The 20,579-nt window shown below is 39.4% G+C and overlaps 3 protein-coding genes across 3 annotated transcripts; 2 read left to right on the top strand and 1 right to left on the bottom strand.

Annotated features, from left to right (window-relative positions):
* Positions 1-1,202: 1,202 nt before the first annotated feature.
* tspan36 (tetraspanin 36) lies at positions 1,203-7,105 on the bottom strand. Its single transcript, XM_004547236.6, has 7 exons — positions 6,890-7,105; positions 3,948-4,139; positions 3,632-3,706; positions 3,376-3,474; positions 2,784-2,933; positions 2,424-2,507; positions 1,203-2,021 (listed from the first exon to the last, which is right to left on the bottom strand). Exons 1-7 carry the CDS (start codon positions 6,941-6,943, stop codon positions 1,947-1,949), a joined length of 729 nt encoding a protein of 242 aa, XP_004547293.2. The 5' UTR covers positions 6,944-7,105; the 3' UTR covers positions 1,203-1,946.
* Positions 7,106-10,089: 2,984 nt separating this feature from the next.
* Positions 10,090-10,939, top strand: LOC101479123 (histone H1.5). The gene has a single exon (XM_004547237.3). The coding sequence runs from the start codon at positions 10,176-10,178 to the stop codon at positions 10,734-10,736; it is 561 nt and encodes a 186-aa protein (XP_004547294.1). The 5' UTR covers positions 10,090-10,175; the 3' UTR covers positions 10,737-10,939.
* Positions 10,940-16,383: 5,444 nt separating this feature from the next.
* On the top strand, positions 16,384-19,784 carry mpeg1.1 (macrophage expressed 1, tandem duplicate 1). The gene is made up of 2 exons (XM_004547238.3): positions 16,384-16,847; positions 17,632-19,784. Exons 1-2 carry the CDS (start codon positions 16,398-16,400, stop codon positions 19,303-19,305), a joined length of 2,124 nt encoding a protein of 707 aa, XP_004547295.3. The 5' UTR covers positions 16,384-16,397; the 3' UTR covers positions 19,306-19,784.
* The last annotated feature ends 795 nt before the right edge of the window (positions 19,785-20,579 follow it).

Here is a 20,579-nt window from a genome sequence, read left to right as displayed (position 1 = left end):
ATGGCACAAACACACAAGAAGAAACTGCCATGAAAGCGAAAGAGAGAGAGAGAGAGAGAGAGAGAGGAGAAAAAAGCAGTTTGAGGAACAGGCAAGTCTCGGAGCTGACAAGGTTATCTAGGAGTGTGCGTGCCAAGTTCTCTCTGAAAAGGAACAGCCTGTCTAAATGTCAACACAGCCTGGGGCAGTGGGGATGTGCACGGCATAAGATATGCAGCCAGGAGATATGAGAGGGACCCAGAATGACACGCAGCAGCAGGGTCATTTACATCAGTCGATGTCATTAATACAGCAGCAACCACGGAAAGATCCCAGGCAGACGAAGAGCAACTAAACTTTATCAGAGATGTGAGATTTGCGAGTGTAAATGTAACGGTTTAAAAAAAAAATTTCAGATGTCTCTTTAGGCTCTAAACCATCACATCTTACCTTTCAAGTAATTACTGACAAATTATGAACTATCTTCCACAGAAGTCAATGTTTTGAGGTCCCCGTCACAGCTACAGCTGATGGTTTAAACTTTAAACTCAGATAAAAGGTTCTCTAGCACCATATACAGGATTTTATATGTTATTGCAACTAAATACACAGCATCCAACATGACTATGCATTATCAAATGTCACAGCTGCAAACTGAAAAATTGAAGGAACAAATAGGGAAACGAATAAGGATTGAAGTGTGAACAGCTTGAATGTGTCATTAATTTCAAAAACGTAGTACAGGGATCATTTGAGATTAAATGGTTGAAAATAGTTTTATCTACAGCTTCATCAGTGTCTGCTATATCAGGTTCCTCTTGCACATTGATTGAATAATGATCTCCTGCACAGGAGTCTGTATTATTTATCTCTTTGAAAGCTAACTTTGCTTATGCAATATGAATACTCCTATCTTCTGTATGTGCCACACTGAGGGGCCTCTTTATCAGCAGAGTCAGGAGGTAACAGATAAATGCTTTGGGTCACGTTTAATAGGATGCTCTGAACACCGTGCAGCAGTGAATAGTAAAGCTAGAAGGCACTAAAGTGGCCACAGGAGTAGACAACTGCTCCCTCTGCCCTCAGTTCAGAACAACAGCAACAGAAACAAGAAATGCGATGCTTGCCATTTCTATAAAAATCATTGAATGTTGCAAATAAGTTGACAAAGAAAAAAAAAAAAAGAAAAAAAAGAAAGAAAGTGACACAACCACACCACACGCTTGTGAGATATTCACCTTTTTTAATTTAGAAATATAATAAACACAGTAAAAGTCAAAGTGGAACTACAACTCAATTTACCAGAGTTAACTGACCATAAAGTGTTGCATGTATTCATTCGTGCAGGTGGTTATAAACTCTGCTGTCCTAGATAAGGCATATAACTGCTGTCTTTTTGTTTACGATCGCATACAGCTTAAAACAAGGACAGAGCTCATTCATTAAAGTACAGTGGAAATGCAAAGCGTAATTTCCTCTTAATGAGTATCTACAAGATGCAGCAGGGCAGGAAGGGCCCAGCAGGATTTACAAGCACATGAGTAAATGTTCATATTCGTTCTCTTTTTTTCCCCTTTGATGAAATGGCAGCTATGACGATGGCCTGCGCTGGAAGCACAATCGAGCTGCGAACAACATTTATGATTATTTAAACTATTTTGAAAACGATACCAAAGAAATGAAGGAGAGAAAAAAAAAATTCCAAACCATAGCTGGAAAACAAAAACAAAAACTACGAATAAAGAGCTGCGTTCACATTAACCAAAAAGATTCACCAAGATTTCTTTCGTGCAGGAATGTTCCGGTATGACCCCATTAAGGCCCAGACAATGATCGTCATGTAATTACTTAAATAGAACTAGAAGAGCACAACGAACAGATGCTTCTGTGCAATGTAGAGCAAGCACTCAGAAATCCCAGTGGAGCTAAATGAGGAGGAGGTACAGTGGGAGGTTGCGGGAACTGTTTCAAGCGTAGAGGGGTTCGTAACCATTCCTTCGGCTTTTACAGGTTATCGCACACACGCTCACCATCCCAAAAAACTGGAAAAGGAAAAAATAAAAATCAGAGACACAATTAAAATACGTTTTCTGTTTAGGTTACATGAACCGACTAATAAGGGGGATGAAATTTTTTATCTTACAAACCTATCACAAAGTTTGGCTTCCTGAGTGAAAAAAAAAAACAAAACCTTGAAATATATATTTATATATAAAATTGAATTATGTAACACCCTACAATAATACAGACATGCTTGCAGGAAATTTTTTTTTTTTTTTTTTTTTTTAGAATTTCTTTAACAATTCATTTTTTTTCTTCACATAGAAGACAAAATGATCACACAAGTGCTAAGTTAACAAATCCATGCACTTCAGAGTTTGAAAGACGCAGGTCAATGACATATCCTCATTTACCTGCCAAACCACATTTAAGCTTGGTCTTACCTTGATGATGGCAAAAGCAACAACGACCAGCATGGCGTAGGTCAGAACATCCTGTATGAACTTCTCCAGCTTGGGCTCACAACCCTAAAAAACACATACACAATCGTTGTGAGTATACATACAGTACATGCACATCAAAGGTATTTACTTGACTTTAGCTCCTTTTTTGTTGCCTTTACTGCTGGGAGTTTTTGCAGACTTAAAAACTGTCATAATAACATTTTTTTTAATCATTAAAAAAAATAAAAAAAATCTGAGACTGAATGACAGAAGTATCCAAACTGCAGGTGAACACGCAGTCAGAGTAAACATCGTACAGTCCAGAGAAAGACAAACACGTGTGACTCAAGTGTGATTCACCTCAGTGTTAAACTGGTCCTTTTCTTCCAGTCTGCCATTGCACTGTGGCGATGAGGAGTTTTTACAGCAGGACAAAGGCAGCGTTTTGTTTGTAGAAAAATAGGTGGTGTTGGTCCAGTCGGTGTAATTCTTGACACCGCAGCACTTTAACTGCAAAAAGTCAAAGAGAAGAGGGTCATGTGCAAACGGAAACTATGATAAAGACAGCGATAAAGGTACAGGTAAAGATAAAGGTACTACAAGAAGTTGAGCTAAGGGAAATATGGTACTGCGGCTGTGTTGCAGTGTTTCAAGTTTTGTACACACTGGATCGGTTTCTTCTTCTAATCCAGTTATCAGTTTCCCACAGTTACGTTTGACAGACACAGGAGAAGTAAAAGTGGTGCATGTAGGTCATGAAGCTGTAAAGTGCAACGACTTCCTATGAACTTCATTTTTATTTTTATTGTTGTCTTCTGAAGACAAAATTGGAGGGAGAAGAGGAAGTGAAACCATGTAAGAGAGAGAATGCACACAACAACAAAAGAGACAATGGAGAATGAAAATAGAATCAAGAAAACAAATCTATTATCAAAGTGGAAAATACACTAACCAAAGTCTGCATGCTGTCCACTGCTTCGGTATCAGAGTTCTTCTCCCCATTATACTTGGAAAGAGAGTCTCTTATGGGCTTCTCAAGCTGTCCATTGATCTGTTGAGAAACAAATCCCCCCCCAAATGTAAGCAGTCATGTAAGTTAACCGTGAGCTACGACAAGTATATTTTCCCTACTGTTACTTAAAATAAACAACTAAACACAGATTAATATTCTAGGATTATTTAGAACACCTGAAGCGTCTGGGACTCACCTTGCCGCGGTAGATGAAGCTAAACACCAAAGCAGTCACTTCAGCTGCAAAGATCAACATGATGATCAGAAAGAACTAAAATGAATGGAAAAAAGAAATGAGATGTAAATTTGGATCCTAAAACAGAGCGAAAGATCAACAGAAACAAACAAATGTAACAGAAAGGATGGTAAGTAACTTCATAGCTGAGGTGATAAGGGTTTGCTCTTGGGCTTCTACCTTCAGATTTTACAGATGAGCATATAAACATTAAGGAATTGGGAATATGATTAAGGCACAAATCACGTCTTGTCCTAATTCCCTCACACACACTTACAAAGCTGAGGCCACATTTGGACTCGCGGAGGGTTGAGCAGCATCCCACGATCCCAACAAAGAACATCACCGCACTGATTCCGATGATAATGGCTGCTGGGATTAGAGTTGACTTATTTTGAATCAGACTGTCAAAGCTGCCGAAGGACTTGATCACGTAGTGACCGACATAGGCCAGTCCTGCTCCTGCAGCCTGAAGGAAATGGGGACAGAACAAAAAAAAAAAGATTCCACTATAAATAAACACAGGTTACAATAGATGCTAAATCATCTGCACCTTCACAAGTCATTCTGACGATTTCATGAAGAAACTGACGTTCTAGACATGAAGTTGCTAGAAACCAGACTGCAACCGGTTTTTAAAAGCTTACACTGTTAAAATTCGAGTCAGTCACATGCTCCTTGCTTTGTCAACACAACATTAAAACCAGACACACCGCATCATACTTCCTCCTCTACAACACTTCTGTTTCTGACATGTTACACTGGCCAAACCTATAACTGTTAAAATCAATTATTTGTTTTAGTTCCATTTTTTGTATTGATTTTAAAACTTTTTGTTAAAACTGAGCACAAAGATGTTTGTTCTTATTTTTCTGTCCTACTGGCTTTCATGTGATTAACATACTCTGTGAGAGTCACTGATAGTCTGCCCCATTGAACTTTGATGCATATCTGGCGTTAAGTCACACTGCCATCACGACCTTACTGCTAGTCATGCTTTAGTAGTGAGATCACTAGTCATATGACCGCAGGTATGAGGGCCAAGTTTGTGCATAGGGAGCTCACGCCTAAAAACAAAGGGGAAAAAAAAAGAATCACACTGATTCTTCACACTGAAATAAAAAAAAAAAAAAAAAAAAAAAAAATCTACTGTAGCAATGAAAAAAAAAAAAAGATATTTAAAAAAGGCTTCATTAACTAATAAGCTAACATTTTTGTATCTAGTCTATGAAAGATTCTTTCTTCATACGTTGGTGATGTCAGTCAGAACACAGGAACAGAGGTGTTAACCAGCAACGTTTTCATTTCTGTAGCAGACGGAAAGTCTCACACACAAAGTTTCCCCGAGGTAAGTCATTCATGCAATTTTCAGTTTTACTTCCCCTCATAGTTAAGCAACTTATACATTGGTTGCTTGTGTCTAGCGCATCCTAACAATTCACTTTGTAGCTCAGCCCCATGACTCACTTTTCTTGATCACATCACGGTCACGGGAACCCTGTGGGTTTGTTACGCTGTGCCCCCCCCCCCGCCCATCCAGTGCTCACCCCCTAATCCCTCCAGAATCTCAGATCCTGGGGCTCAGAAGCAGCACAAAGAGGCTTACACAACGTAAAACGCAACCTCTCTGGAATGTAACTAGCTCTCTGAGGCCATGAGGGGTTCTCTGAAGGTCCAGCTTCAATCTGATTCCAGGAAAAGACAAGACTTACTGTAAATTTTGTGAACCAGGAACCATTTAACTTATCGTTTCCTTAAATCAGATACATGAACTTTATTGCTGTGAAGCAGCAGAAATCCTGTTTTATAAAAGCAAACTATGAACATGTTCACTAAATCTAACCATGAAATATCAGCAACTGTTTAAAACACGTGTGAGGATCTGTGTAATGTTTATCACTGTGGGTCATAGTTCAGTTCAATCTTTTGAATGATTTTCTTTAAACAATCCCCCAGAATGAAACTGGCTGTTTATCATTTAAAAAAATGTTCACTTTCCCACAGAAAGCTGAAACTCCTTAATTTATCAAATTGCTGGGTATATCATGAAGGTCAATAGTTAATTCAACCGGATACGTGATTTCTTCATCAACTCATGTCTAATCAGGGCTCTTGCTCTGATAAATCAGCAACAAAAAAACAAAAAAAAAAAAAAATGTCAAACTTGCACATTCAGCCTGAAGCTCAAACACAGGAATGCTGTTTGTTGGCTAAACAATCTCAGCAGGTTTGACTAACTCCACATCTGAGCTGTGCAACAAAGGAGGAAAAAGAAAAAAAAAAGCAGAGGTGTTTTTAAAATATGGAGTCATTTGTTGTCTGTAATGCTCACATGCTGGGAGGGAGTGAACATTACTGAAATAAAGTGAAGGTCAGAGAAATGCAATAACACCTTCATTTGATTCAAAGAGGCTCGGTAATCCAACCCAAGGCTGCTGGATGTAAGATGGTAAGTGTGGCATAGAAAGAGAAAGTATACAGGCTGGAACAGAAGATAGGAAAACTAGGAAGTGGAGAGGAGAGGAAAAAAGGATTTGAATACTCAAATTAAAGCACGTCCATGTTGTCTCTGGTAAATAATCACACACACAGGCTGTTTCTGTCTTACAGTTATCCAATTAGACACACACATTAACCACGGAAGGGACAGGCTGGGAAATTTACCCACTCCTTTCAAAAGCCTTCGTAAGGTCACTGAAGAGGACACAGGCGGGGAAGCTTGGGTTTATTAAGTCAACATTAACGAGCAGCACACAACTGAAAGTACTCTGACACAAAGACAGACATGACTGCACGAGGGAGTGAATGGCCGGAAAAATAAGAGCAGAGTCGGGCAGGTCAGTGATCTCATGAAAATTTCCCAGGCCTTTTTATTTCAGAGCTACATACGTTAGAAGTCTATTAAAGGGTAGGTGGGGTGAAATGAGGAAGTGCTCTGTAATGCTGCGACTGTGCTAGAATAAAAAAAGGAGGGCGGGGGGCTGACTACTGGGATCTTTATCAAACCATAATACTGATTTGTTTACACCCCAAACAGCACAATTCACACAGGAGGAGTAAAGAGAAAACAAATAGCAGCAGATTTTTTTTTTTTTTTGAGAAACACAAATAGAAAAGCCCCCACATATTTATTTTTTCCCTTTCCGCATCACAGAGCGTCGTCAGTAGGAAATAAAATCTCTGCAGGTGGACGAACGACAGAATTACACAGCGACTCACCCAAAATATCAAGCTGATAAACAGGAGGATGATCTTGGCGACTCCGCAGTCCATGGCGTCTCAGTGGATGGTGGAGGAGAGAAAGAAAAAGACCGAATGTCCAGCTTTTTATGTCGCTTTTTATGTACGCCGAGTTTCTCCAGCTGCCCGCCCGCTTTGGTCACAAGTTTCCGTTGTGTTCTGACTGTACCGACTGATCACCTGGTCACATGATGATGGGAGGAGAGCAAAGCTACACAGCAGATCCTGCAGCTCCCCCTCCCACTCCAACCCGTGCATCACGTCATACATCAGTCTCACACGAGGAAGCCCGAGACTCTATCAAGCTGCTTGATATCACACGCGTTTTATTTTGGTTAAAGGATTTTAACATAATTTTGCGTAGAAAGGATTCTACTTTTAAATGCCTTTGGCATTTAAAAATGTATTTTTATTCATTCCCCCCTTTAATTCAACATGCAGTTCAGTTAAGTTCCATTATAAAGCCAAAGATCTTATAAATTTGTAGAAAATAAAATTACCTATTTGCAGTTTGTGACAGCCATTAGAAAAATAAAAATAAAAACAAATACACAAAGGATGGAACTTCCAATGCTCGAGGCAAAGAAGAGTGCACATAAGCAGCATGCTTTTCATATCACTGCATGAGGAAGGTGTGTTTAAGCTTACTGTTTAAGCATACATTTTTTTGAAGGTTATGTCTCAAATTTGCATATTGGTTTTAATCCCACCGATGTGCTCCAGTAATGTAATTTAATGTTGGCATCAATTATACAGTCATTGGTTGTGAAATACAGCACAAGATTCATTGTCCTTCATTGTCTAAGTATGTGAGATAATAGGGGGGTCACATTTCTTTTTTTTATTGTTATTAATAACAGAAAAAATATGTATTTTAGTCGTGTGAAGCATGCTTAAGTAGTGACTCTTTTTGCAGTAACTCTGAGGACAATAGGCAGCTATTCTTTCGGATTGAGTCAAAAGGTTATGTGGATGGGAGTTATAGAAAGAGAAAACCACAACACAGACAATTTGCAGCCACAAAAACAATTGTTTTATTCAGAGTAGTTCAGCAGAAGGCTTCGTTTGACCTGTATGCGCTCAGTTCTGTATCACTGCAAGAGATTAAAGCAACTGACACATTTAGATTAAAGCAATTGACACTCATTTAAATGAATGCGGGAGCGGCAGAAATATTCAGTTGCTCTTCCGACTGTGACATGGGTTATAACTCTTAAACCACGGCTGCACGCTATTCAGAGGAACACGTAGAAGCCTCGGAGTAGGTCTCTTTGCCTATAGAAGTAAAGGTTTTGTATTGATAATGAGGCCAAGATGACCAACAACTGCAAAATCAGTCAAGGCTTTGTTGTTAAAGAGGATGAAAGTCCAGCATCTGCCAGGGAGTTTCTCCCACTCTGGGTCCAAATTCCAAGAGTTTATTGCAGCCTTATCAGACGTGCTGCAGTATACCTGCATCATCCTGCTCTGCATACAAGCCCACGATTAAAAGCTTCCACACGCGAGAAACAAAAACTACACATCTGAGGCTTTCAGTGGGCACTTCAAGCTGGTCTCCCGTGACAACACTCTCACCACCTACAGGTCTCCATCAGAACTGCACTCCAGCCAAACAAAACTCCAGTGTTTGTGAGGAGGCGCTATCAGCGCACTACAGAAGGCACGGAAACGTTTGCCAATCTTTTCCCTCGCGCGCACGCACACACAAGTACATATCTTATCTCACATTAATAATAAGAAAACAAACAAAAGTAGCGCGAGAAACCACGAAGAAGAGAAAAACACATCCCTCTTTCACTGGAGACGTTTTTGATGGATTGCACTAAGAGTGTAATATTAAAACATTCCCAGAAGTATGTCTGATAATTGCATTCATTTTAAAACTGATATAAAAATAATATAAAATTAATATAAAACAAAGACTCCAATGTTGGACTACACGATTTAGTTTTTTCTGGTTTATTTTCCCGCTGTTTGGCTCCACCTGTGGCAGATTTTATTGCGTGTTTTTGTAAACAAATATCACAACCCCCCTGTCCCCCACAGGTTTGTAACAATCCTGTAAAACCCAATAAAACCGATGGTTTATCATTAAAAGGTCAAACAGCTAAGCCGTGTAAAGCGCGTCATAGTGCCTGAAGTTTGTTTTGGTTTCACAGATGCGCAAGTAAAGGATGGTTTTTGTACATTCATGTGTGCTGTGCTGTTTTACCAAAACCAATTAAGTGCAGTGTAATGAAACATGATTCGTGTTTTTGCATTTATATGCGCAGAACTGTTATAATCTCATAAGTGAAGTTATTTTTGCACAATTTTTACGCAGCAGTTCCTCATAAAAGTTAATTGATGCATAAATAAGAAATGATCTAAATTCAAATTAATTTAAATTTATATTTATGTACAAGCACCCCACTGGAGTCATTCCACAAAGTGTCTCGTTAAAAAGAAAGCCCGGGAAATTAATCAGAAATTCGTTTCTTGGGCTGCCCCTCCTCACAGGCTGATAACTACTCTGGCTTTGGTCCATCTCCACACAGGGAATACACAATGTACAGCCTTAATTTCACTTTCATGTTACATATATTCATATCAAACAAAATTTTCTGTTAATTATACTTTAACACATCATCCCGAACTCAAAGACCGCCCTTGCTGTGATTCCAAGTTGAATATTTATCGTTAGAAGTCTCTCTGTGGTTACCTTGAAATAGAATCAAGGCAAGTGTGTTTCTTGAGTCTTCTTTAGGTGAAAATATTTCACAATAACGGTGGAAATAAAACTAAATTTTGGGCTCGGTGTACTAGACAGGTCGCTATGTTAGAGCTTATTTAATTGTAAAACTTTTTTCTTACTTATTTGGGAAATATAACATAGTCAAAATGTTAAAAGCACGATTCCCACATTGCATTCTTCGTTTGTCAGCTTCTAATCGCTCAACAGGTGCTAATATATTTGAACGCATGCTGAATAAAAACACACAGACAGACAGTTCACATTTCCCTGATTGCTGTGAAGTGACTTTTATATAGTTGTATGACAATTAACGTTGGAATTTTAAAGAATTATCCAGTTGAAGAAAACACAAATTTGATCAAGTGTCGGAGGAGGAGAAGAGGCGCACTGTGGCAGTGGGACTGACTCTACACGGTTCTCATTGGGGTTTTATAAAGCCTCAACCAGCCAAGAGGGCAAGCAGAGATATCACTCTCTACTGATTCTGTCTGTGGCCCTCACTGACTTCATCTCGGTATCACAGCTGTTACAATGTCTTCTGCTGCGATTGCTTTGACTCCGCCAGCTCCGGCCAAATCTCCTAAAAAGAGAGCAAAGTCTCCGAGGAAGAAAACAGGCCTGACTGTGTCAGACTTGATACTGAAGGCTCTGTCCACATCCACACAGCGTGGCGGTGTGTCTCTGGTAGCCCTGAAGAAGGCTCTGAAGGCCGGTGGATATGATGTGGTGAAAAACAATGCCAGGATTCTCATCGCCGTGAAGCGCTTGGTGACTAAAAAGTCTCTGGTCCAGACCAAGGGCAGCGGGGCTTCGGGCTCTTTCAAGCTCAACAAAAAGCCCCCCACACCTAGGAAGAGGAAGGTGGTGAGAAAGAAGAAGCCAAAGGCGAAAAAGGTTAAGCGGGCCAGCGTCAAGAAAACAGCAGCAGCAGGAGCCACTCCTGCAGCCAAGAAGTCCCCCAAGAAAAGGAGAAAGTCAAAGAGCCCGAAGAAAGCCAAGAGACCCGCTGCGGCCAAGAAGCCCAAGAAGCCAAAGAGCCCAAAGAAGACCAAACGCAGAGTCTCCAAGACCAGGTCTGCTGCCAAGAAGTGAATGCTCTTCCACTGAACACTAAATGCTGGTCTTTGTGGACTCTATGCGGACTGAGCTGCATTCAAGTCAAGCTTTAAGTAGTTTTTTTTTCTAAAGTAGAAAAAATGAACTCGCAGTTTGTACAAGCCTTTCTTTCCTGCTTCCTGTCATGATGTTCTAATGAACTGAATAGCACTTGCTTGAAATAAAATTATTTTCATTTACAGAGCGTACAGTGTGCTTTTATCTATTCTCCAGCCTGATAAAATTTAATTGAAAAAACAAACCATATCGGGAAAACAAAAAAATCGATGTTTTCTGAACGGCGGTTAACTATTTTTGGTGTGTGACGCCTTAACAGCTGATTTGCCTGACTCACGGCTAAGTTTGGGAGGAGTGCGTATTACGCGCAATTACGCACAATTACGCACAGGGAGCTAGTTTCCCAGAGTTCTATAGTTTTCAACTCTATGTAATCCGTTTCTTGGGAAGTGGTAGATTATCTTTTTTAGTCCCACAGTGTCAAACGACTTTATGGAAGATAGTAAGTAGTAAAACAAACAAACAAACAAACAAACAAACACAAAACTTTGGGCCATCCTTATCCATATGTCCATATGGGTTATTATCTGAAATTCCTACTTAGTAGTCAAGTTTTTTCTCAGAAGTTTGAGTTATTAAATTAAATTGTTGAGATACTTATGCAAAGTTTTCACTTTCCCTATTTTCTATAGTATTCCACATTGATTTAAAAAAAAAAATAAAAGAAAAAGAAACCGGTTAGATACTCATATAAATGTGAAAAAAGGAAAATCGACAGGAAGTGACACCCATAAGGACTCACCAATACTAAGAAGAGTGAAGCTTCATGGGCGTATCACAACATGGTTTCCGCTTATCTCCCAAAAGGGGCTTATTTTATCACACTCATTACCGCAGTTTATGACTGAATGTACACAGCAGAGGACAGCTGTTACTCTGAGCTTAGCATGAGAACGTGATAGGGATGAAGGGGTGATATTGTTGTTAATTATTATATTCTGACTTCATGAGGTTTTAAACTAATGCGAAATAATCTACAAAACCATTCACACCAGGGGGTACCTCAAAAATAATTATTTAACTACTCAGAAATTACACAAGAAATTACAACAGACACCTGACTAAAAACCAAGCTCACAGCTTGACCAATTGAAGACATGTGATACAAGTAAGTTAAAATGACAAAACCATCAACAGTAGATTTCTATAAGGCCTCTCAAACTAAAGCCTACATTTAAAATCACACCTTGATTGCGTTTTGAAGGTGCTTTACAGAAGCAAAACAAAGAAAGACTGTAGGTATCCAAACAGCAGTGACTCGCGCCACTGTGCGATTCATTGGCTGAGTGGTTTAGTGTTGCCACCTGCTGGCGGGATTAATTAACAACTGTTAACTGGAAATGTAGGCAACGTTTATCTGGGGTCAGATGCATATACTGTGTGTGGTTTAATTTCACTGTAACATGCAGATTACTGACGAAAAATGTAACCAACTAAGTATTTTACAGAACCCTATTGCACAAATACAAGCTGGCATCCCTCTCATTCAAAAATTTGTCATAAAACCGAGTGAGCTTTTTTTTTTTTTTTAAATTAAAGAACAGATGAAAAATGTTAAAACTTTTAAAAATGGAGACAGTGCCCATGCTACTGTAATGTATTTCCTGTAACTCTGGAAGTTTTACTCCGTTTGTCAGTGGCAGAGCATGAGAGAGGAACTGAGAGAAAAGTGTGAACATACTGATTTATTCAGTGCCAAACATTAACCCAAAATAAACCGAAACAAATAACAATCAGTTGTTCTCCCTTTGCTGTTTTGAATTGATGCATTAATTGAAATTCTGCAGTTTATTCGTACAAATCGTTTTCTTTTTGTTTATTTTTTCCATTAAAATATGTAGTTTGCTAAAGATTAGAACTTTATTGTTGGGCTTAGGAAGTACCAGGAGATCATTGGCCATGTAAAGTGGTGCATTTGAGTTTATGAACAGTTTTCAATTGTCTGCATTTCTTTATGAATATGACCTAAATCATCATCAGGTCTGCACTCAAATAGACATGATGATGAATTGGATTCTACGGAACCGTATCTTTGAAAACAAAGCATGGCTATACATTTACTTCATGTTTTCTGTTTAATAATAACACTGACATTGTGCTAGTCTTAGCTTAGACTAAGAATAAATGTTAGTTCCCTTTTCTGCTGCATACTTCCTCACTTGTATTTGAACAGGTAACAGTTTTTGTGTTTGTAAATACTAATAAAAAAAAGAAAGTAGTGAGTTACTTTTGAAATGAATAAAATAGATTTGACAGAAGAAAGCAAAGGTCCCTCATTTACTTGCAACTCTCCTAAGTGGCTTCTCATGTTGTCCACATGGAACTTTCCTTTAAAACTGAACTTAGACAATTAAAAAACACAAATCACTGTGTTATCTGATAGTCCAATTGCACAACAGATTCAGCATCATGGCTGTTACCTAAACATTTAACCCAATAATCTCTAATGGTGGTTTTTCTGACACTGCCTTTTACTAAGGCTAGAGTTTAATCTAGTCTGCTTGAAGTAATTTTTCTGTGACTGGAAATAGTCTCATTCTTCAGGTCCTTATACTGGTAGTCATGTGTACCTGTATGTAATTAAGCAGCGTGGCATGTCATAACCTGACGACATAGGATGAGGGATGAACACACAGCTAACGCAGAGGACACGACAAAGGGCAGGGAAAAACACAGGGCTTAAATACATACTGGCGTAATAAAGGAATGCGAGACAGGAGGGAGACACAGCTGGGACAATGCAGGGACGATGAAAGACGGGGAAGCAACACTGAAACCAGAAACATGGGACAAGGATTACCAAAGTAAAACAGGAAACTGAGAATAACACCATGATGCAGACTCGGCACTAAAACATGGAACATGGGAACATGAAGCACTATCAAGAACTATCAACGATAAACCCAATAATAATAAACTCAAGGCACTGAATAGCTTTTTCACGCATTTTATAAACAACAAATAAATAACATTTTATTTACGTAGCACCTTTCTAGACAGAATCACGAAATGCTGCAAAAAGATAAGTCATGAAAGGTAAAACAGACAATATAAAACAGGCAAAAATGAACCAAAAGCTAGGTTTTGATATAATCTAGGCAGTCATTCAGAAGCTGGAGCTTGGATAAATCTTGGGGCTTAAAACTGAATGTCATCAGCATAACAGTGATAAGAGATGTCCTTGAAGGAGCCCATTATATGCTGGAGGGGGAGAAGATATATTAAAAACAATAAAGGCCCCAAGACCGAACCTTGAGGGACACCATAAGTAAGGGAGGTAGAGGATGACCTAAAAGCAGAAACCCCATAGAAAAACATCGGTGATGTAAATATGAGGAGAACCACTCTAAGGCAGTTCCACATACACCAACCCAAAGTTTTGGCCTTTCAAGCAGGATATGGTGGTCAACTGTGTCAAACGCCAACGTGAGGTCCAACATAAGCAGAACAGAGCATTTTCCTGCATCATTACTCATCAAAATGTTGCTAGAGACCCTAAGAAGGGCTGTTTGTGTGGAGTGAACTCTACGAAAGCCGGACTGAAACGTATCAAGAAAAGCTATCTTTGTCCAGAGCCTCTATAAGTTGCTTAGCCACAACCTCTTCTAGAAGCTTAGAAATTAACAGTAATTTAGAGATTGGCCTGTAACTGCTCCAAAGAGAAGGGTCTGGCTGGGATTTTTTTAAAAGTGGGAGAATAGCAGCATTTTTAAAATAAACCAGAACTATACCAGATGCCAGTGAAAAGTTGATTAAAGTGAGCACACATGGACCAACAGACTGGAAGACATTTTTGAATAATGATACAGGTACAACAACAACAAGAGGATGCTTTCACTGAATTCACTAGTTTTACCAGCGCAGGTAGTAAAACAGGAGCGAAAGTATCCAAGATGATGGTCCGAGATGGGGTAGAGACAGACAAAACAGGTACTGATTGTAAAAAAAAATCATTCTTACATTATTAATTTTTGCAAGCAGAAAAGACAGAAAATTTTCACAATCTTCATTAGAGGAAATAGGGGCTGCAGGTAGAGCAGGAGTAACAATGGTGACTAATGGTTGAATAACACCTTATGATTACCTCTGCTCTTTGTAACCATTTGTTAGAAATAGGCAGCCCTCGCATCTCTGATAGCATTATTAAAAGAAGCTAAAAGAAATTCAGTTCACAACATGTACCTGTGCACGGTACAAGCCTGTTGCAAAAGCACATCATATGTTCACATTTCTTTAGTTGACTCTAAGTAGATTTTTATGTCAAAGACAACACTTTGGAGATATAAAATAGTATTTGTGCACAAACAAAATGATTTTGCATAAGCAAAACCGGGCATGTGGTGCAATTAAAAAAATAAAATAAAATAAAAGAGGGAAATGCACAATCACAGGACAAAAGAAGAAGTTGCAGGCCTAAAAAAAAACATCAACAGCAGATGAACTGTATCTAAAAGTCCTGTCCTTAAGAAACAGGAAAGACTCTAAAAGACCTCGCATGGGACCTGAAAACTGCATCTGGGCCTTGAGTCAAAAGTTAAAATGATCTCATCAAAAGGGCAGCTGTCAAGCCATTCTTAAGGAAGGGAAACAGGGAAAAAAAGCCAGATGTATGCCAAATTACACAAGAACTGGAGTGAAAATCAGGGACAACAGGTTTTATGAAGTGATGAACCCAAACGTAACCTTTTTTAGTTGATATTGCATGTGTGGAGGAGGTAAGGAAAGAGGTAGAACAGTGGGGTGTTGCATTTCAGACAGTGGTGTTGGGGATCTTGCCAAAACCGAGGTCCCAATTAAGGCTTTTTCCATACAGCAGACAGGAAACAAGAGCTGAATGTGTAGAGAGTGTGTCGTCCCCCCCCCCCCCCCCCCTTTTTTTCACATAACCAAAAGAAGTCACACATCAAAAATAAACTATTGGAAATGAGGTAGACATCACCATGCATGTAAGAGGAAACATGCAGAAAGCTTATTATCAACTTCTGGGTAGAAACTGAGAAATTTTCAGGAAAACCCCAATGACGTGTACTCATGTGACTTACTTGCAAATACGTGTGAAAACAGACACAACATGTTTTCAGATCAACTTTCAGTTCCTTTTAATATGAGGAAGACTTAACCAGTCTACCCGTTTCTGGTACAGAGGTTTTTGATTTTACTTCTCTTACTTAAATATTATTTTCTTTTGCCAGATTATTGTGCATTTTTGCAAGTTTAATAAATATTTTTTTCCTCCTAGGAGCTCTCATTTACCCAACTAACTGCACTTTCCTATGAATTCATTCAATTTTGAATTCATTTCAGCACACTTTGCCACTGACTGATGAAATAACAGCTTTAAATGACCTGAAACATTAGATAAATCACTGCAGGTTTATGTGCAGTAGGTAAATAAAAGGTGTGGTGCCTTTACTGTGGCTACATTTTACTGATAAGACATTTTTATGTGTGGGAATAAGCTAATAAGCTAAAGTTGTGGAAAAAGATGTTCCTCTTTGTCATATGATAAACTGCCCAAAAGTAGGAGGGGCTTAGGGTTTATAGTCAGTGGTGTCAGCACTCACTTTTGACACAGTCATCATGAAAACTGCAGTGGCCCTCCTGGCTCTCTCTTTCCTTCATGTCTGCTCTTCAGTACCTGTGAGCCGTCCAACAAACTGGCTCAGACAATGCCGTGCTTCTACCAACCTCTCCATCACAGCACTGGAGGTGCTGCCAGGTGGAGGCTGGGACAACCTCCGGAACATGGACATGGGTCGAGTCATGAACCTCAGCTACTCCCAGTGCCAGACCACTGAGGATGGGCTCTACCTCATTCCAGATGAAGTGTTTGTCATCCCTCAAAAACAGACAGGTGTGGAGACCAGCTCAGAGATCATCAGTTCCTGGCTTGAGCAGAAAAGCTCAACATCTCACTCCATTAATGCAGACATATCCTTCCTCACGGTGCTCAATGGTAAATTTTCTGTTGAGAACACTAGAATGAAAACCCATCAGGTCAGAGACTCATCAACCACAGCCAGAGTGCAGGTAAGTTTTCAGATGTTTTGAATAAATAACAATAAAGGTAAAGGAAAATGCACAGTACTGATGTTGAGACTTTTTTTATATTAAGCAATTTACCATTTATTAATCATACAGTATTTGTACAGTATGCTAAGACATTATATTTAGAATAGAATAGAATAGAATAAACCTTTATTATCCCACGAATGAGAAATTTGGGTGCTATACAACTCTTATAGCAAGAGGAATATAGACACAAAGTAGTCCTATATACATAAGCCACTGAGATATGCATAAATGTGTACAGAGACATGTACAAAAGTGTGTGTGTGTGTGTGTGTGTGTGTTGGAGGGGGGGAGAGGGTTATGAATACCATGAATATGTACAAACAAGATGCAAATGACTAACAGCAATTAAAAACAAGTGATATGTCAATTAAACCGGTAATGAGTAAGATAACCTGTGTTATAGATTCTGACAGCTGCTACCAGTTTGTTATGTTTCCCCATGTCCCTCTCTGCCATTCCACCACGCCAGCAGACCACAGCATAAAAAATAGCAGACGCCAGCACAGTGTTGTAGAACATCCTTAGAAATTTAGCTTTAGCATTTTATTCCTTTATGATCCTATATAATGCACTTTTAAAATCACTGTAAAAATATTAGAGTTAGCCAAAAAAAAAGCTTTTTTTAACTGTAGTCTCAGCACATATGTTAAAAGTAATTTTAATTACAGAAAATAAAGAAGAGATTGAGATACACAGTGATGTACAACAATAATTAATCTTATAATCCTCTCTTTCAAAGGTTCGCAACTTCCTCTACACAGTTAAGGCTTATCCAGACTTCACTCTGGACACACGATTTGTTCAGCAGGTCAGAGACATCGCTGATGCAATTGAGAACAACCAGACAAGAAGTGCAGACTATCTCTCGGAGAAGATGGTGCTGGACTATGGGACTCATGTCATCACTAGTGTGGATGCTGGGGCGGCTTTGGTGCAGGAGGACTATCTCTGTTCCTCTTATGTGTCAGACAGCCAGTCACAAAGCTCCTCTGTGAAAGCACAGGCTGGATTAAACTTCTTTGATAAACTAAAATTTGACATTAGCAGTCAAAGTGCCCAACAGAGCTCATCACTTCAAACATATCAATCCAATATTCAGTACTCCCTCATTCAAAGCCACGGAGGCACAACTTTCTATCCTGGCATCACTCTGCAGAAGTGGCAGGAAAGTACCAGAAACAACCTCGTTGCCATCGATCGTTCAGGATTTCCTCTGCACTATTTCATAAACACCAACACTCTCACTGATCTGCCACACCCTACGATTGGAAAAGTTGCTCTTAAAGTCAGTCAGGCTGTAGAGCGCTACTACAAGATCAATACTCGCCCCGGATGTGTTGATGTCAACTCCAAGAACTTCAACTTCCAGGCTAACATGGATGATAATTCCTGTGAGGGTCCCGCTACAAACCTCAGTTTTGGTGGTGTCTACCAAGAGTGTGTTAAAATCAGCTCAGATGCAGATCCACTATGTAATGCCCTGGCCCAGAAAAACCCAGATACAGGTGACTTCTCCTGTCGTCCACCTTACTCACCAACTTTACTCAGATCAGAGGTGAGACTTCAGAGTTACTCTAAGTATGAATGTCATAGGGAAAGTCATTCCTGTTGGGGTTTTTTCACTTGTCACAAAACGCGTTGTCAAGACAACAACTATGTTCGTTCTGCTCGCATCAACACCTACTGGTGCTCTATAAATGGACAGGCTCCAGAAAACTCAGGGTATCTGTTTGGAGGCATATACAGCCCCTCGCTCCTGAACCCCCTCACGAAAAGCAAAAGCTGCCCCCCAAATTTCATTCCAGTAAATTTTTTCTCAGATGGTGAGGTGATCTGTATGAGTAAAGACTATGAGGCAGGTACCAGATTCTCAGTACCATTCGGGGGTCTCTTCAGCTGTCAGTCAACAAACCCACTGGCAAGGAATCAACGCAGGTGCCCTCCCAAGTTTAGTCAGCACCTTGCTGCAATCAGTGATGGCTGTGAAATCCTCTACTGTGTTCAGTCTGGACTGTTCACAGGTGGAGAGCTCAAACCAATTCGTCTGCCTCCATTCACCAAACCTCCACTTATCAGCGTGCAAGCCACCAACACAGTGATGGTGATGACTGAAGGAGAAAGCAGCTGGGTGAGAGTGGGCCAGACCAAAATGTGGAAACTTGCCAAACCAGAAGAAATCCAGGAAATTGTTCAAGGCCTTAACCCTGAACTCAGTCAAATGTCTAATGGAGAAAAGGCAGGTGTAGCTTTTGGTGTGATGGGTGTGATGCTGATGGTGGCCATAGTGGGAGTGGTCCTATTCAAGCGGAGGAGGAGGATGTCAGGGCTTAGAAGTAGAGGTTATGAGGAAATACGTGAAGAAGTTGAGAGGGAGTCACAGGAAGATGAGGCTCCTGAGCAGAACACAGCTTAGAAGTTTGATCACTCACATAGAGAAATGAAACTGGTGTGGCAGGTTTAGCTTTGAACTTCTCTTTTGATTGTCTCCACATTCATGCTTCTTACAGCACTGGAAAATATTTACATTTAAGAGCGTCTATTTTGAATCAGTCTTTGCATTACTTTAGTTTATTATGCTCCACATTTTGTACTTTAACCTGTAGACTATTAACATATATGCAGGGAGAAATGACTTTGTAGCAGTCTGCCTCTGAAATCACCAAATGGAGCCATCAAAAAGGGAAAGCAGGGGTGATTTTATACTAAGGCCCAAGATGCATAAGATCATGCTGTAAAATTTTTTTTGTAAATATCTAAGCACTGTATGCATGATTTTGTTTGCAAATACTTTCAAGAAAACATGTATAATAGATAATCTGAGAAGGGTTTTCATTTTTTCCACAATATATTCTAATAAACAAGCAAAGAAAAAGAGTTTTCTGTTTTGTGTAGTTTCTTGCACACCTTTTCTGTTATGTATCTTAAGCTGATTAAAATGAAAACTGTTTTTATTGTGCACATTACTAATATTATGCATTGTATGCTTCTAGCCCTGTAGAGGCCCAGAATGAAAGCGGCTATGAAAGTTTGTATTTCTTTTACATGACACCCCTTATGGCAGAGTTTTTAAAAACACTTACTGGTACAATTACAATAAAATACAATCTGCGCCAAATTCAAGACTTTCTCTGTAAGTCGATAGCGGCACAGAGAAGATTGTGCTATGGAGATCACATCATCATCAGTCTTGATGCAGGATGTGTTTGATGGAGGAGGAAGTGGCTATCTTTGGTTTGTACTGTTTCTATCTTGATCTTAACTTCTACTTCCAAGCTCTACATGTGTGAGGCTGACAAGAGACTGTCTTATGCATCTTTGCCAACAATGGTTTGTCAACCATGCCGTCTTATTTTTGGGTACTGTATATGTGGACAGATAGCTTTGTCACACCATCTTTGACAAAGATGGTGTGACAGTACTAAGTGGTGCTTTTAAAACAGAAATCAGAGATTTCCAAACTCCACATTGAACCAATACTGCCCTCTTCAGGCCCAGCTGCAGAATTCCATGTTGATTATAAATAATTTTGTACAAATATTGAGAGGTTGCATGAAACTTTGTTTAGAACTACGTTAAATAAAACACACATAACCAGAGAGCGGGAAGTAACAATTTACAAATACATACTTTACTTAAGTACAATTATCAGGTATCTATAGTTTATTTGTTTACTTTACGTTAACTTTT

Source organism: Maylandia zebra, linkage group LG12 (genome assembly GCF_041146795.1).
Source record: "Maylandia zebra isolate NMK-2024a linkage group LG12, Mzebra_GT3a, whole genome shotgun sequence".
Taxonomy (NCBI): domain Eukaryota; kingdom Metazoa; phylum Chordata; class Actinopteri; order Cichliformes; family Cichlidae; genus Maylandia; species Maylandia zebra.
The sequence above is the reverse complement of the archived record's forward strand: the minus strand, read 5'-3'. Positions and strand labels throughout refer to the sequence as shown.

Coding starts and splice junctions, on each gene's coding strand:
- tspan36 (XM_004547236.6), bottom strand. CDS start 6,943: ATGGACTGCGGAGTCGCCAAGATCATCCTCCTGTTTATCAGCTTGATA. Junction 3,707..3,947: donor CCAAATGTGGCCTCAGCTTT/GTAAGTGTGTGT, acceptor CATTCATTTTAG/TTCTTTCTGATCATCATGTT. Junction 2,022..2,423: donor TTGCTTTTGCCATCATCAAG/GTAAGACCAAGC, acceptor TTCCTTTTCCAG/TTTTTTGGGATGGTGAGCGT.
- LOC101479123 (XM_004547237.3), top strand. CDS start 10,176: ATGTCTTCTGCTGCGATTGCTTTGACTCCGCCAGCTCCGGCCAAATCT.
- mpeg1.1 (XM_004547238.3), top strand. CDS start 16,398: ATGAAAACTGCAGTGGCCCTCCTGGCTCTCTCTTTCCTTCATGTCTGC. Junction 16,848..17,631: donor CAACCACAGCCAGAGTGCAG/GTAAGTTTTCAG, acceptor TCTCTTTCAAAG/GTTCGCAACTTCCTCTACAC.